The sequence below is a fragment of the Topomyia yanbarensis genome, chromosome 3 (assembly GCF_030247195.1).
Source record: "Topomyia yanbarensis strain Yona2022 chromosome 3, ASM3024719v1, whole genome shotgun sequence".
In the NCBI taxonomy this organism is placed as follows: Eukaryota; Metazoa; Arthropoda; class Insecta; order Diptera; family Culicidae; genus Topomyia; species Topomyia yanbarensis.
Genome location: NC_080672.1, coordinates 255,317,249 through 255,334,128, shown reverse-complemented (window position 1 = coordinate 255,334,128; position 16,880 = coordinate 255,317,249). Strand labels below are relative to the sequence as shown.

The following is a 16,880-nucleotide window of genomic DNA, read 5'->3' as shown; positions in this document are numbered from 1 at the left end:
AATAGGTTCGCCAAATTTTGGAAGAAGTCTATAAAATAACCCCTTGAAAGCTACCTAAAAATTGTTGTAGTTCGATGCAATAAAAAAATCATATTTGGCAATTCATATTTGGCTGATGAAATCGGAGTGGCAATGTATTATAATAGATATTCAGCATTCGAAGAAGTTTCTTGTGAACGAGTGTAGAACGACTTTGTTTCCACTTACTTGAAGTCAGCGGCGTAGCCAGAAATTCGGTTTGGTGGGGGTTTGGTGAAAATCGATCTTACTGTCCAAACGGCATAATTCCGAAACCATAATTTTTAAAGTTTTAAAATTACGCAGAATTATTTTCCAGAAAATAGTAACAAGGTTCGTGTCTTTAGCGAATTTGTTGAGACTTTATTGTAGTCATGAATATTAACCTGAGAAAATTCACCATAAATACTTCTCGGACGATATATTGTCAAAATTATTTGATCAAATGATGCGCTGTTTAACGTTTGTAAAACTCATTGAAGATACTAAACCTCCGAAATTGGCGGTGATGCTATCTTGACCTTAAATTACTGTTTTTAAACATTTGACCTATACATATAATTGGTCATACAACAAAAATCAAATGCTCATCAAAATCGATCAGAACCTGCTAGAGTCTCTACATTCGGAAAGTGTTATCCTCGTTTTTAATCATATTACATTTTCGTCGCAACTCGACGCATTCCCAAAATAAAAACCTGTTTTAATCCACCTAGTGGTGCAATTGTGCTTGTCTCATTTGTCCAGACTACGATTCCATGGCTGGTTATGTTCAATACAATGGTGGAAATGAATATTACATGTTCAGTACGATTTGCACATACATACAATGGATCGACAGCCACGATTTTGAGATACTATGTGATACTGAAACATCGCTTGAAACCAGCTGTGGATCATGGAGAAAAATCCGGGAGGTCCAGGTCCTGCCGAAAATTTTCAACTTGTTAAGAAATTTTAAACTAGTTTTAATTTTAAAGTAGCAACCCCTCACTGCATACTCCCTCCGGGCCGGTATGATTGACGATTTTTTTCATTTATTTCAACCATAGGGTCTGTTGATTAAACTATATAGCTGAATCATATGTTGGTTGTTTTCATGTAACTTTCAAATGGTTTACAATATCGCCTTGATGTCACAGAGAAAGTTGCACGAAAGTTTACGGGCCTTTTGAAAAACCTATTATTGTTGATGGAGAAACGCGACTAACTTATGAAAAGGTCGTAATAAAACAAAATAATTGTGTTGTTAAAACAAAAGTTAAAATATCTCGAGAACTACTACGTTTTAGAAAATTTTTGTTAAGAGCATTTCGATTTAAAATGGCGTTTAGAATCATATTCAAAAAGAAAATTTTATTTTTGACTGCAAATAGTAAGAATTATAAAAAAATGTCAAAAGTTGTTGTTAGGAAAACTTTTTTATTGAAAGCTTATCCATGATCCAAATACACTAAAAAGGTTGCTTTTACGTCTCTAAAAAGATAAACATTAAATTTTTGACATTTTTTGATGGGGTAACGCTAATAACTTTTAAAAAGAGCATAATTACACGAATTAATTGTTTTTGAAGTAGCGAAATTTCAAATATCTCGAAAACTATCGCATTTTGGAAGATTTTTGTTAAATGCATTTTGATTTTAAATGGTGCTTAGAATTATATTCTGTAATAAAATTACAATTTTGTGTGTCAATTAGTATGAAATTTAAAAACATGTACGAAGTTATTGTTAGAAAAACTTTTTTAGCGATTTTTTCTCCATCACAATCAAAATGTTTCTTTTCTCTTTAGGTTTTTGGTAACAAAATATAAAAAATTTAAAAGAATGGGTTTTTTCGCAATTTAAATTTTTATCATAAATTTTTGTTTTTTTGAAAAATGACACAACATTTTTTTCAGTGTATATTTTTTTCGGACAGAAGTATTCATTCCTTGTAACTTGTTCTCAGATAGTTTTGTTGTATAAAATACAGCAATCGAACAAAAAAAAATTTGAAATTCATACACGTAGAAACGTTTACGCCCTTTTGAAAAATTACTCTTGTATCAAAATATTCCAATTGCCAGAGAATATCATGAAGATTCATACAGCGAACACACCTGCAAAGTTTCGTTCGAATCGACGATGGTCATATTTTGCGGTCGGTCGGTTTCTCATGGAATCCCTCTATATTGAACAATAAATAGGCGACAAAGAGTAATCCACAAACAACAAGCCATAACTTTTAAAGTATTCAAAATAGATATTTGAAGTCTTCAGTAAAGTTATTCGCAAAAGTAAGAGCTACAAATTTGCTGAAGACATCATTTCGATATAATCACTTACAAGAAAATTTGTGAAAATATCTCACTCATAGGGGGATTAATCAGCAAAAGCACAATACCAAAAGAAAGGGAATATTGCCTCCATTAAATTCTTTGAAGATACTATTGACCTAAAATAAGCCGTTTTGGCGTTAATAATAAATTATCTTTTTTGGGTCATATTTCTGGCAATGGGAAATGATAAAAATCTTTCGTCCGCATTTAATGTTAAATATCTCTTTTGATAATAGTTCGATTTCAACAATCTATAGCTTTTTCGAAAGGTATTCGTTAAAGCTGTCTAAAAACATATAAATTGTTAATCTATATTGTCAATTTCGGCAGATAATTTAAAAAAAAACTGCGAAAAACGCCATTTTTACGCATTCAAACATTCATATCTTGGAAACTAAACATCAGAATCAAAAACAAATTAATAGCGTTCATACTGTTTTTTAGTTCTTTCATTTAAAATTGGTTTGGATAAGATCGGTTCAGCCATTGCTGAGAAACACGAATGAGAATTTGTCCGTTACATACACACACAGACACACAGACACACACACACAGACATTGTCCCAAATCGTCGAGCTGAGTCGATTGGTATATAAGACTCGGCCCTCCGGGCCTCGGAAAAAATCTTGAAAGTTTGAGCGAATTCTATATTATTTCTTTTATAAGAAATGTAAAAACATTTCAAAACTATATCTAGCGCAGTTAATTGTTATAATTTTCTATTATTTAAGGGACCCATTGGGTAAATGTAAAACGATGACTATGGGAACAGTGATTTTTTTTGTTTTTGTGATCTATTTTAAAATGTGAATGGGTTCCGATTTTCCACAGTAAATATTACTCATCTAGAACAAAACTTGTCAATTTAGGTACGGTTTGTAGAAATTATCTCTTCTTTCAGGATTGCAGCTTATATGCATATATGGTGGTCCGTTGTTACGCGATGATATAGTGATTTCTTTCGTAAACAAGCGATTTTCGTCTCAATATAACTTTAATTAGTACCATTAGGATTTTTAAAGAATACAATCTACATGTAGAATATTTCACTATAGACGACGTCGTGTTTCATTGTTCCTACCCATGGGGTAAATCCAAAAAAAAGTAATTTCACGATAATTTTGCCATCTGAACAGAATATAAGCATTAGTTAACGATAGAATGGAACTATTTACTAGTTTTGGCTACGCAAATAACATGTATTATCATAAAAATTAAATCGTAAAAAATGTACTTCACTGTTACCCCCTCTCCCTTAATTTGTAGAGGACTCATTTATCCATACCTCCGGAACGAGAATCCCACACGAAACAATTCGCCAGCTATAAGGATGACTGGACTGTATGCACGGAATTTGTGCCATCGACTTTATACTATTTACTTCAATGAAGAGGAAAACATGGAAATATCTACCAGTCTCATTCACGATTCGCATACTGCTTGTGTTGTTCTCTGTTTAAGTAGCCAGGGCCGGTGGAACACTTTTTTTCCGAGTGGGCAGTAAGATTCGGAGTGATTTGTAAAGTAGAATGGCCAGAGGAATTTCGAAGAACCGTTAGAAACGCGATAAAAAAGCAAACGCTTTAAGTGAACATAAAAACAACGCAATTACTTTTTATTCAGGCTCAGAGTGATACAGAGTTAGTGTGAGTAGTCAAAGATAGACAAAAATAGCAAAGGGGTTCATCGATGCAGATGCATGGATTGCAGGGATTGTAATACTCAACACGCCCGCTCAAATCTTACAATTTACTACTCCAATTTTCTACCACAACTTCAGGAACGCTGGAGCAGGAAGACCTTTAGTGAACATGTCAGCCTACTGTTCCGTTGATAGCACATATTCTAGCTTGATGCTACCATTTTCTATAAGGTCCCGCACGTAGAAGTACTTAATGTCGATGTGCTGAAGTATTCCAGTGTCCTTTGGATTTGACACAAATTTCATCGTTGATTGATTGTGCTCTCGAAACAACACAGGTTCATCCGATTTCCATTCAAGCTCCTTCAGCACACGCACCAACCATTGACTATGGCATGCGGCTGCAGTTCGGCGTAGACGACAGTGATACGGTGAACTACTTTTTTGCAAACCAGCTTACTGTAGCACCAAAAACTTTAAACACTGCGCCGGAAACAGAACAACGATTCTCAATGTCGTTTCCATAATCCGCATCAGTGAAAATTTCCAGCAACTGTCCTCCGTTATCCACTTGACACATCAGTCCTACATCCAAAGTCCCTTTGATGTATCTCAGTACCCTTCGTAAGTAAATTCAATGTTCTTCGTTGAAACAGGTTTGAAACTGGCTAAAGTAGTTAGCTGATGCTGTCAGCTCCGGCCGTGATGTCATCGAGACGTACATTATACAGCCCACAAGCTCACCGTAAGGCTTATCAATTCGCTTGGCCTCAAACATGGAGACAGGATGACGGTTTACCATTCCAAAGCATCTCAATAGACTCTCCAAATAAGTCTTCTGACTTAGGCACATGATCCTCTTCTCAGTGTCGCAATCTACCTTCATGCCGAGAAAACGTTTAATCGGACCCATGTCTGACACCTCGAACTCTCCGGATAAGGTCTTTTTGATCTCCAGAACAATGTTCCCTGAAGGACTCACCACTAGAACATCATCCACATACAGCACAAGTATCACTTGATTCTTTCCTGTTCCTCGAACGTACAGGCACTGCATTTGAAACCAAGCCTTTCCACGAACGAATGAAACTTATTGTTCCACGTTCTACACGACTGCTTGAGAGTATATAGCGACTTTTTTAGCCGACATACCAAACCATTCTTACCACCGCAACCCTCTGGTTATTGCATGTAAATTTCCTCTGACAAACTTCCGTTGAGGAACGCCATCTTGACATCCATCTGATGTACGGCCAATTCCTCCTTATTTCTCATTGCCAAAACTGTACGCAATGTATCTAGCCGGGCTACCGGCGAGAATGTTTCCTCGTAGTCGAATCCGTGTCTTTAACTGAAACACCTACGAAGCGAGCCTTGTACCGCGGTGGCTGATCGTTTTCTGATCTTTTGAACTTGAAGTTTCACCAAACTCCACGTGTTGTTCTTCGCCAGCGAATCGATTTCGCTGTCATTGTGCCCAATAACTTTCTTTTTGCAGTTCGGACACCGATTCAGGCAAGTCTTCTACATACCCCAAAGTATTGAATGCAAAACTGGCATAATCTGCCTTTACGCCCGTGAACGTTTACATTGGACCCAAACGCACGCAAGTCCAGAAATATTCGGCTTCCTACCCTCGCATTGCTCAAAGGGACTTTTATTCTCGTCGATTGCACTCGTTAGACACCTGTTAACGAGGAATGCCGCTATCTGCACCGCTGGCACCCAAAACGACTTGTCAATCTTCGAATCGTCAAGCATTGGTCAAGCTCGCTCAACAATTGTTCGGTTCATCCTCTCACTGGTACCCTTCTGTTCCAGTGTATAAGGAATCGTCCAATTTACTTGTATTCCTTTCTTCCGACAGAAAACCTCGAATGCTCTGTTCCGATACCCCCCTTCATTGTCGCACATCTGAACTCCAAATTTTGAGGTAACTACTGCCTCGTAGTGCCGGATCCATTCGAGAACTTCACCTTGGAAATATCATAATAAAGGGCGGTCAATCTATGTCTATAAACGAAACGAAATACTGCTCACCTTCATGACAGATCGGAGTTACCGGCCTACATACGTCAGAATGAAAGACTTCCAACACTCGCGACGAACGATAACCTTCCCGGACGGGAAAGGACTTTCGAGTTTGTTTCCCTATAACGCAAGGTTCACAAACGATTTCACTTCGGTTCGAGTTCTTTTCGAACGACAAGCCATCGACAATTTGCTTACCAATCAGCTGTTCGAGCTAATGCATGTTTAATTGCCTGAATCTACGATGCCATAGTTCTAGCCCTTTCGTAATTGGTCCGCACGTCAACATCGACATTCCCGCATAAAATTTCAACTGTTATAGCTTTGCGGACACCGGTTGCAACAACTCTGGATCCTTTTTAAATCTTTACCTTGTCATCATTTACCATCAAAACATCTTTCATTCCGTTGGTATCGACATTCAGTACAGAAAACGGATTGAATCGCAACGAAAGTACGTATAACACATTTTTGATGGTGCATGAAACAGGCTCATCATCTACGACGGAAATTAATCGTATGCTCCCGGAATAACGTGCAACGATCGATTCGTCGTCCTTGGCCACGGCAATCTCAATCGGTTTCTCAAACGGTCGTAGCTCGTTGAACAGATATTTCTGTCTACCATGCTCGCTTGGTAGTTCTCCTTCGTACCCACAGATTTCTCAATTTTTGACTAAAAAAATCGTCACTTCTTGTTTTGCGAAAAAAAATTTCTTAACACAGATTTGCAACGTTTTTGCCTTTCTCAATAGAAAGGTATTGCAATTGCTCTGAAAACCGACTTTTTAACGGAGGCCCGGAGGGCCGAGTGACATATACCATTCGATTCAGTTCGTCGAGTTCGGCAAATGTCTGTGTGTGTGTGTATGTATGTGTGTATGTATGTATGTGTGTGTATGTGCGTTGTGTGTGTGTATGTGACCAAAAATGTCACTCATTTTTCTCAGAGATGGCTGAACCGATTTTGACAAACTTAGTCTCAAATGAAAGGTGCAACGTTCCCATAGGCTGCTATTGAATTTCTAATGGATCCGACTTCCGGTTTCGGAATTACAGGGTGATGAGTACGAACACGCAGAAAATGTCGATTTTAATAAATTCTGCAATGAATGTATAAAGGTGAAAATTTTTCCAGAATATGAGCACAACTGCTTCGATTTGTAGTATTAGGTCACTAACATCCATTCAAAGTCTATTTGGCCACATTGGCCACCATCATCGGTTCCGGAAGCCCCGGCGGAAGTATCTAAATTCAGAATAACAGTCACATCGGTTTCTCGGAGATGGCTGAACCGATTCGACTAAGCTTGGCCTCAAATGAAAGGTATTGCGATCCGACTTCCGGTTCCGGAGTTACAGGTTGTGGCGTGCGATCACATAGCAAATTGTGATTCAAACCGATACTCCGATGAAAGCAAAAAAGGTAAAAATTTCGCTAAAATGTCTCTCAAACAACTTAAATTTGCTGTTCTAGGTCACCGACGGCCAACCAAACTTTCGTTGACTACATTGACCACCATAGACGGTTCCGGAAGTGCCCGGGAAAAGCGGCCATCTTTCAAAATTTACGAACTCACATCAGTTTCCAGAAAATGGTTGGGCCGATTTTCACAAACTTAGTCCCAAATGATAGCTATAATATCCCCACAGATGTCTATAAAATTTCGCACGGATCGCTTATATGGGTCCGGAAATATAGACAAAATCGTCCGGTCACATATGAAATTCCCATATAAGTCGGAACTCTAATTTTTTTTCAAAGGGGGGACCCCATGAAATTTCAGAAATCGAATTCGTATTTTTGATGCCAAACATCTTTAAAATGCATGAAACGTCGAGATTTTATGTTATCTCGAAAAAATTTTTTTTATAAAAATCGACTTTTTGGGACTTTGCCGATTTAGCACCTTTTTTCAGTTCAATATTATTGTTTTTTCTTTTTCAAAATTTTAGAACTCGAATAATGATTTATTTTCTTGTATATAGTTGTCATGTGTTGTATAATAATAAAATGTAATATATGCATTTAAAAGTTTTTAATGAATATAAACAACGCACACATTCTCGTGATTCATGATTGAGAAAGGCACAATTGCACCGCTAGGTGGATTAAAATAGGTTTTCTTAACACAGATTTGCACAGATTGTTACATAGACTGCGCACAGATTTCAAGAAACATGGCCGTGCCCCAACAAACTTGGTGGTTTTATATTTACCTATCAATGACCACGCCCACATCGTTATAGTTTCAAGAAGGCTCTCCGTTCGATGGAGCATGGAAAGCACTCCTTGTATTTCTTGGGGAAACATGGGAGTTCCTTAGTGCTTTATCTGAAAAACCATACCAGAAGACCTTAATTTGAGTGCTTTCGCATTGCTTTATTCCATTAGAAGGTGATATTAATGAAAGATCGTTTGGTTTTTCAGTATTTATTGTCAGCGAATGTTCAAAAAATGGCAAATTTCGGTATCAACAAACTTTGGCCCAAGGGGATGGATGAGGGTCGTGACTTCATTCGGGTGATATCTTGGGTCATGTCCAACCATTATACGTTGGATTCGAATCTCCGGCATATTGGAGTCATCTAGAGCGGTCTCTGCGCTTGTGGTAACGGTTAGCGCGACATTAAACATGTTATCTGGTCGTGCGCCTAGTATTCTAGCGACAGATCTCCTTTAAACGAATCCCTTCGATCTCGTTCCAGTCCGATATTTACTGGCGATCTTCGATCTCCTCTATATATCTCTCATCGACATATTTTGAAACACCATAAATATCCAAATTTAGTTATCTCTTCACATCTAGTTGATATACCGATTGTAATTAGAATAGGTTGTGTCACTGGAGCCGGAATACTAACTAGTACCAGTCGACTGAACTTTCCTGGGGAGCAAGATTAACTTAGTAACAAGACTAAGCGACTTTAGCGTTTAAATCGTTGTCTGCCCTCATAAAGAAGAAACATTGAATAGTCGTATTTTCTTTGAAGTACCAGAGGTTGAAATGTGCACTCATTTTCACGACAAGCAGATTATCGCAGATGTTTTTGTTCCTTAGTAGAGAGGGACTTAATTTTTCACCTTTCAAGAAATCGCTAAAAGTTGCTGACAGCGTAATATGGAAGCGCGATTGGCTCAAACAAAAAATGCTCGCAATTGATTCAAAATAACTGACAGCATTATTCTGGCGACACTTATGCTGATTTCGTTATTAGATCGATCGTGAACCGACAAATGGACCTATATAACAAATGTACACAAACGGAGTGTTAAGTAATATCTTAAAGAGGAGTAAAAATACTTCATAATAAATATAAAAACTCATTTATAAATGATTCACACTTCATGAAAATCAATAAGAAACAAAACGGCGGAACCGACTTTCAACTGTAAACAAGCCGCCAGGCGGATTACGCCTCTGCATTTCTAAGGTAGTGTATACGGGCGAAATTGACAGTATCATTGCTTACAAAGCCCGTAAACAGAGTCGCCCTAAACAAAAACCAACTGCTTGATACGCCCGGGAAGAATAACAAATTTTCCCCTCTGGCGAGCACGGCGAAACCCACATTTAGTTTTTGTTTTCTGGCGACACTGCAGGGCGAAATTGTGAGTGGTCAAAATAAGATGGCGACTCAAAAATGGCCTAATCAACATTTCATAACAACACTCGGCGAAATATATTTTTTTCAATTTTATCAACGAAAACGTTATTATATAAAATATTTTCGTAATGCTTCCGAAAACTAGTATTGTTTTGAAGTGTTTCAATACATTTGAAAGCGCAGTATGCAAACTCTGTTAAAATACGATTTAATTTTTTGAAGCGATTTTTCAAAGCTATTTTTCTCGATTCGATATCATTGCGTCTTCGGCCCTTTGGTCGGTTCATGATCGAGATCAGCGAGATGCTCTGCACGCAAAAATAAAACAGCGCACAGAATAAGTTCTTTTAAGTTAAATTTAGGTACTTTTGAGTGGTGCTTTCGCACATATTAGTGTTGTCAAAAACAAAACGAGAGATTCGACTCAGTCGAGGTCTTCCGTGCAGTAAGGTATTTTGTGTTATTTAGGGTATACTCAAAATTAGGTAAAGTCAACTTAAATTTAAGTAAATTAAACTCAAGATTGAGTTATGATTTTTGCCGTAGTTAAATGGAAACGACCTTCAATACGGTTTACCGAATTTTACCTTTCTGCACGATACCACGAGATTAAGTTAACAGTACTCAATTTTAGGTAGTTTTTCGGTGGCGTGTAAGTTGCTCGGAACCTGGACCAGCGATGCCAACCTTCCTGTTTAAACTGGATTCTTCCAGTTTTTTTTCACAGCATCCAGTCAAACAGACAATTGGAAAAATCTTCCATTTTTTTAAATTTTTTAAATTTTTTTAAATATTCATATATTTAATTTTTTTTCTTTATTTTTGACTCTTAATTCATAGAATTATCAAGCAAATCATGGGATGATGCCGAGTGCTCCAGAATAAGATTTTACTCCACCGTAACCTGAACTCTTTATATCACTGGTGAGTAAAACGGTTCGGGAATGTACAAATGATTCGATTTCAAATGAATTTTACTCAAACATAAACAATAGACTACATTGTGGCTAATATTTTCATGACCATTTGTTGAATTCTCAGCTAGTTGCTATAGTGGTATAGGTTTAAGTGCATCCTCAAGTTTAGCAAATGGTCATAAATCTAGGATTTTGTGGATGTGTAAATTGAAACCTTCAAAACAGTAAAATTCGACTAACTATTACAATTACAATAAAATTCGAATGCTTTATTATTTTTTTTTTTAATTTAGACAACAATATCAAGAAACTGACTGAAATATTCAGTAAAAGGAGGTATGCAACATACGTGTTTACTAAAAAGAAGGTTCCAGTATTTTTTGAAAAAAAAAGTTGACAACGCTGCTCGGAACTGTCACTTTTGCATGGATATTGTAAACATTAGAGCGAACCTAGGGCGACTCGCCTCCTGATTCTAAAACCAAAAACAGCATTAGTAGACTGACATGATAAAATAAAGGGACAGTTAAACAAAATTAAATGTTGCTTAAGGCTAGATTACAGTTCGGAAAACGTGTCACGGGATTAGGGTCCCTGTGTATTTTAAATGGAGCTCGGGATTTCAAATCCCGTGACGAGAAATTAGTTTACACAAAAATGACAGTTTTCCTGAAGTGTAAACCCAACCGCGGTAAACATCACGGGATTTTAAAACTCCACACACAAATCCGGCCGGGAACAATTCAATACAAATTGTTTTCGACAGGAAAAATAATATTTTTATAAGATTTGCAATTCGCTGCAAGTTTGATACTGTTTGTATTTTTAAGAAGCAGCAGAGTTTTTGGTTTTACGGTTTGGAGAGATCTCGGCGGGAAATTTTCCCTAATCAAATCCCATGATCCATTTTTCGAACTGTAAACTAGCATTTACACGTGCGACTCATTTTGCGTTTAGATGTACTAATGAATTATTCTTGGTTTTCACTCGGTTCAGAAAAGTTCGCGATTTGCTCGATATTTTTCAATTTGCGGTAAGCGACTGAAAAGTTTCATTATTGGAGTGCGATTGTTACCCGAGTTTAATTTGTATTAACAATAATTGTTACAGTGCCTGCTTCAACGTAAGCTTCGTAGTGTAAGTATTACTTTGCCACTAGCTTGGCCGTTTGTTTCGTCACTAAACATTTGAAAAAATAACTTAAATTTTCGAAAAATGCTAACGCCGAATAATTTATCGAAATATTTTATAAATTCTCTGTTATTTACAAGTTTTGGAATTATTGGTATTGCATGTTTATTAGTATCAGGCCCGCGCGCAGAAAATTCTCAAGGGTTCCCCTTGTTTTACGTTTCTTTTAAAAGGAAGAAATAGAAACCCTCAAACATTTAAGATTTTTTCCTAGGCCTGGAGAGCCGAGTCTTGTATACCAATAGTCTTAGCTCAACAGATTGAGTCAATGTTTGCTATCGAGAAAGAATCATCAACAGGCACTGCTGCCAGCTGGCTCGTAGTAGATTCGGATTGGTTTGTAGTAGCTAATCCTGCTGACTAAACCTAAACCTCTTGTATCCCCCAATTCTCATCCGTCTGATGCAACCGTTTGGCACTACTTCAGTAGGGATTGTTTTATGTTAATCGTTCATTTTTGTCCATAGCTTTTCTTTGCTCGCTGTCCGACCTTCACGCTTTATCTGACCTGCTCTGGTCTGCTGCAACCTGGTGAGACTCAAACCGATCCGGAGGTGTCGACCATAATGATTTCCATCTTTTCACAAGCACCTTCGTAAGGTTTCTTATCCTTCTTGACGCTACTCGTTCCTATTTATCTGATATCTGAGAATTCCTCGGCGGCGGTATTTCACCTAATACCGATGCCCATGTGCACCATCCACTTAGCTGTCAGCCACTCTGGCGGAGTGATCATCGGCGATGAAATTTCTCCAGATAACGATATCACGATTTTCTCCAACCTTGTGTTTTTCTTCCTTAGTCCCCGTTGTAGCTTGCTGGCCGACATCTGCTGTGGAGCTGGTCTACTTACAACTGTTGCTAATATCGAAACTTCTCGAAACGTGTACCGATTCATCGGAGAAGCCGACCAACTTGACATACATCACTTTCCTTGTTTTCTTCATCGACTTGTTTCTAGAGTGACTGAACTCAATGACATTTTATATGTCAAAAAGGTTTGCAGTATATTTATTTCCTGAACAGGAAGCTCATAAGTTTTTTAAAATAAATCATGGGAGGGGTATATTATATTATATTATAGTTCCTGATTGTACATCATATTATCATGATTTAATCTGTTCCACAATATTCCGCCACGTCACTCGGTCAGTTGCTGCTTGTCTCCAACCTCTCAGGTGCCCGATACTCACCAGGTTCTGCTCCACTTGGTCCAGCCACCGGCAACGATGCGCTCTTCTCCGTCTTGTACCTGCCGGGTTGGAGGTGCAAAAACAACTTGGTGGGGTTGTTGTCCGGCATCCTCACAACATGCCCCACCCACCGTACCCTTCAAGTTTGAGCTACTTTCCGGATACTTGGCTCACCATAGAGTTGTGCAAGTTCGTGGTTCATCCTTCTCCTCCACACGCCATCCTCCTGCACACCACCGAAGATCGTTCTCAGCACCCTTCTTTTGAAGACTTCGAGTCCTTACAGATCCTCCTCGAGCATTGCCCACGTTTCGTGCCCGTAGAGAACTACCGGTCTAATCAGTGTGTTGTACATGGCGCATTTGGTGCGGTGGTGAAGCTTCCTGGATTTAAAAGTTTTGTGGAGTCCATAGTAAGCACGACTTCCAGAGATAATACGCCTTCTGATCTCCCGGCTGGTGTTATTGTCCGCAGTCACAAATGACCCTAGATAGATGAACTCGTCAACCACCTCGAACTCATCGCCGTCGATCGTAATACTACTACCCAAGCGTTCCCTATCGCGATCGGTTCCGCCAGCCAGCATGTACTTCGTCCTAGACACATTTATCTTCAGTCCTACTCGTGCTGCTTCGCGCATCAGTCGGGTATACACAACTGCTACCGTCTCCTTGTTTCTACCGATTATGTCCACGTCGTCAGCGAAGCACACGATATGTCTGGACCTCGTGAAAATCGTGCCCCGCATGTTGAACCTCGCTCTTCGCATTACACCTTCCAGCGCTATATTGAACAGCAGGCAGGACAGCCCATCGCCTTGTCTTAGTCCCCTGCGTGTTTCAAACGGACCCGAGAGGCCGCCCGAAATTTTGACACAACACCTTACACCATCCATCGTAGCCTTAATCAGTCTTGTCAGCTTCCCAGGGAAGCCGTTCTCGTCCATCATTTTCCATAGCTCCACACGGTCCACCGTGTCATATGCGGCTTTAAAGTCGATGAACAGGTGATGGGAGGGGTTTGAACCCCCAAAACCCTCCCCTTGCGCACGGGCATGATTTGTATAGTTGGATAAAACTATCAAAACCGCTAACATTCTGCTGCAATGCTTTCAGGATGGCGTACATTTAAAATACAGGTATAAACCAAATTTACTTTGCTTTAACGTCCGAACTACATTGATCCCAATCGTTTATTTTGTTTAAAACAATAGAAAATACGACTTAAATCCACAAAACTTGATTGTTGTTATGATGCGATCAACAAAAAAATTTTATGTCCAATCAATTTTTCAAATTTATCTCAACATTCAATTTATTGCAATGCACAGAATGCATTGAACACAGAACAACTTGGGTAATTTATATTATTTGATATTAAAATTTATTTTCCTGCTACTTGCTAAAATAGTGGGTAACGAATTAACGACATGTTGAAACGTGATAGGATGATTCAACCTATTCATTGAGAGAGTAGCGTTATGCGCTCTATTTTTTCGATTAGGTTCTTGTACTGGAAGGGCTCAATATGAAACTAAATAGATGTCTCTAGCGGACTGCAACTAAATACTAAATTAAATACAGATGGACTACGTAAGGATCGAATCTTTGCTATGTTATGGATCGTAGCTTAACTTTACAGTACTAGATTGGTATTATTTTAAGGTACTAGATTGATGCAAGAAGACTGGCGAATGACCTAACGGTTAAAACCCAAAATAAACAATACAATTGATGCAAGAAATTTTGATATATCTAGAACATGAGTCTTGACTTGAAATCCGAAATCCTCTGGGCAATTTTAATGGCCAATTTCTTTACTCTCGCTTAGCGCTTAAGCCAGACTTAGGGCCAATTTCTTCACCCTCGCATAACTTTTAAACCAGGTTCACCAGTACGTTATACGTACTGGTGAACCTGGTTTAAAATTTAAGCAAAGGTGAAGAAATTAGCCTTATAAAATTTGCTTTACGCATTGGATTCTCGTTTACGTGAGGTTGTAATTAACTTATTGGTTTCTATAAAACACAAAGTCTACGCTTTCAATTATTCCAAAGAAGCCTCATTTCGAAGGACATTAATTTAAATGTATTAATACTTTTCTTTATTTTACCTTCCAATTTGTGTTGTTCTATTGTGATTCTACACATCCAACAAAGTGCCCCGTGATTTCTTCGTAGGAGGAGCATCACATTTTTCCTTAATCACGGATTCGTTCGATTTGCCTCCTTTTCGCTCCAACTGCTTCTCGATGATTCGGGCATTGTTGGCGTAACTATCCGCAACCTCACGCGCTTCAATTTCGTCCTCCTCCTCGTCGATGGTGGAAACGGTAACTGAGCTGAATTTACCCATATTCTTGGTGTGTTTCGTCACCATTACCTTCTTCGGCTCGAGTGACGATGCAACGACTGCTGGTTTATTATATACTTCGGAAATTCGGGTGTCGCTCTTTGATTTCACTAATGCCCTACGGATAATGAATGTTACCTGGGAATCACTGGTATGCCGATAATACAGGGGTAGGGCACATTTCTTGCACTTGAAACGGTGCTGTTTTTCGATACCAGCTTCCCGTCGAATAAATACAGTTTCGCCCGGTTCCGATGTGATTTTATTGGCATGTTTAGCTGAATCAATAACCCGTGCTCCATCCAGCTGTCGTAGGGGTAGTTTTTCAACAATACAATCTGTTCGATAAAAGATTTAATCGTGGTACACAATTACTAGTTTTGTGAAAAACTTACCTAAAATAAGACTCATTTGCCCACATAAACAATAATAGATATTCAACGGGCCGGTATCGGTATACTCCTCCTGATCTTTTGAATCCGAGCAAACAATGCTCCGAGAAACAACTTTAGGCATTTTGAACTATGAATAGTTATGTAGAATACAAATATTTTAACAACAACCTAAGAAACACTTTGTTTATGTTTTATTTGGAAAATTTGACATAAGCATCACCAGGATGCAGCCAGAATAAATTTTAACGAAAAAGCCAAGTTTACAACCCGCACATGCAGCACCCTCTAGCAACCTTTCTGGGATTGTCATACCGTGCCATCTATCGATGCAAAGGGTAGTGATTGCGATTCACCGATAGAGAGCACACGCAGCACCATACGCAAGTCGCGCCATCTTATTTTATTAATCTTTTTAGCAAAGTTTTAAACTCATACCAGACGTTATCAAAATTATGGAACTAAACAGTATTTTATGCCACGTGGGATGAAACAATTCAAGCATGATTTTTGAAAACAGCGAAACTAGCATTTGAGCGAAAACGAAATTTTATTATTTTTAATGACGTTACAATTAGAAGACCATTGACATTTTGTTAAAAAGCAATAGTTTTTTCACCTATAAACGAGAGTATAACCGAAGACTGCATATCAACTCTGTCCAGAATCTGGAGACAGTAACAGCAACGCTACTTGCGGGTAAAGGTGGCACTTCCCATAATGATGCACACACACATATATAAATTTACACTAAGCTTCCTACCTCCATACAATAGAGCTGCTGTAACCTCTGTCGCTTCTCGTTTGTATGGGGGATGGAAAGAGATATCAGTCTTCTTAATATTAATAATAACGTTTCATTGGAAACGAGCCATTCAATCATTTTGAGGCGACGAATTGAATTGGCGCATTTGATCAGCGATGCCACATGTTTTTGTGAAATGTCTGTAGAAGAATAACTAAAATGTCTGTAAAAGTCTGTAGATGGTTGTGTAAATCCTATTTGCACTAAGTTATTACTTTAAAAGCAGTTTGAAATTAGTAAACTATTGTGAAGGAATCACTCGTATTCGGATCAAATTATTCTAGTGCAATTTTGTTAAACACTGTTACTGTTTTAAAAGTCTGTAGATTACGTCTGTAGGAGACCATCAAAAGTCTGTAAAATACAGACATGTCTGTAAATCTGGCATCGCTGCATTTGATAATAAATGCC

The 16,880-nt window shown here is 38.3% G+C and overlaps 1 protein-coding gene across 1 annotated transcript; it reads right to left on the bottom strand.

The window, feature by feature from the left end:
- Window positions 1-14,966: 14,966 nt before the first annotated feature.
- Window positions 14,967-15,875, bottom strand: LOC131689881 (STING ER exit protein). Its single transcript, XM_058975235.1, has 2 exons — window positions 15,668-15,875; window positions 14,967-15,610 (listed from the first exon to the last, which is right to left on the bottom strand). Exons 1-2 carry the CDS (start codon window positions 15,786-15,788, stop codon window positions 15,063-15,065), a joined length of 669 nt encoding a protein of 222 aa, XP_058831218.1. The 5' UTR covers window positions 15,789-15,875; the 3' UTR covers window positions 14,967-15,062.
- Between the last annotated feature and the right edge of the window lie 1,005 nt (window positions 15,876-16,880).

Coding starts and splice junctions, on each gene's coding strand:
- LOC131689881 (XM_058975235.1), bottom strand. CDS start 15,788: ATGCCTAAAGTTGTTTCTCGGAGCATTGTTTGCTCGGATTCAAAAGAT. Junction 15,611..15,667: donor GCAAATGAGTCTTATTTTAG/GTAAGTTTTTCA, acceptor TTTATCGAACAG/ATTGTATTGTTGAAAAACTA.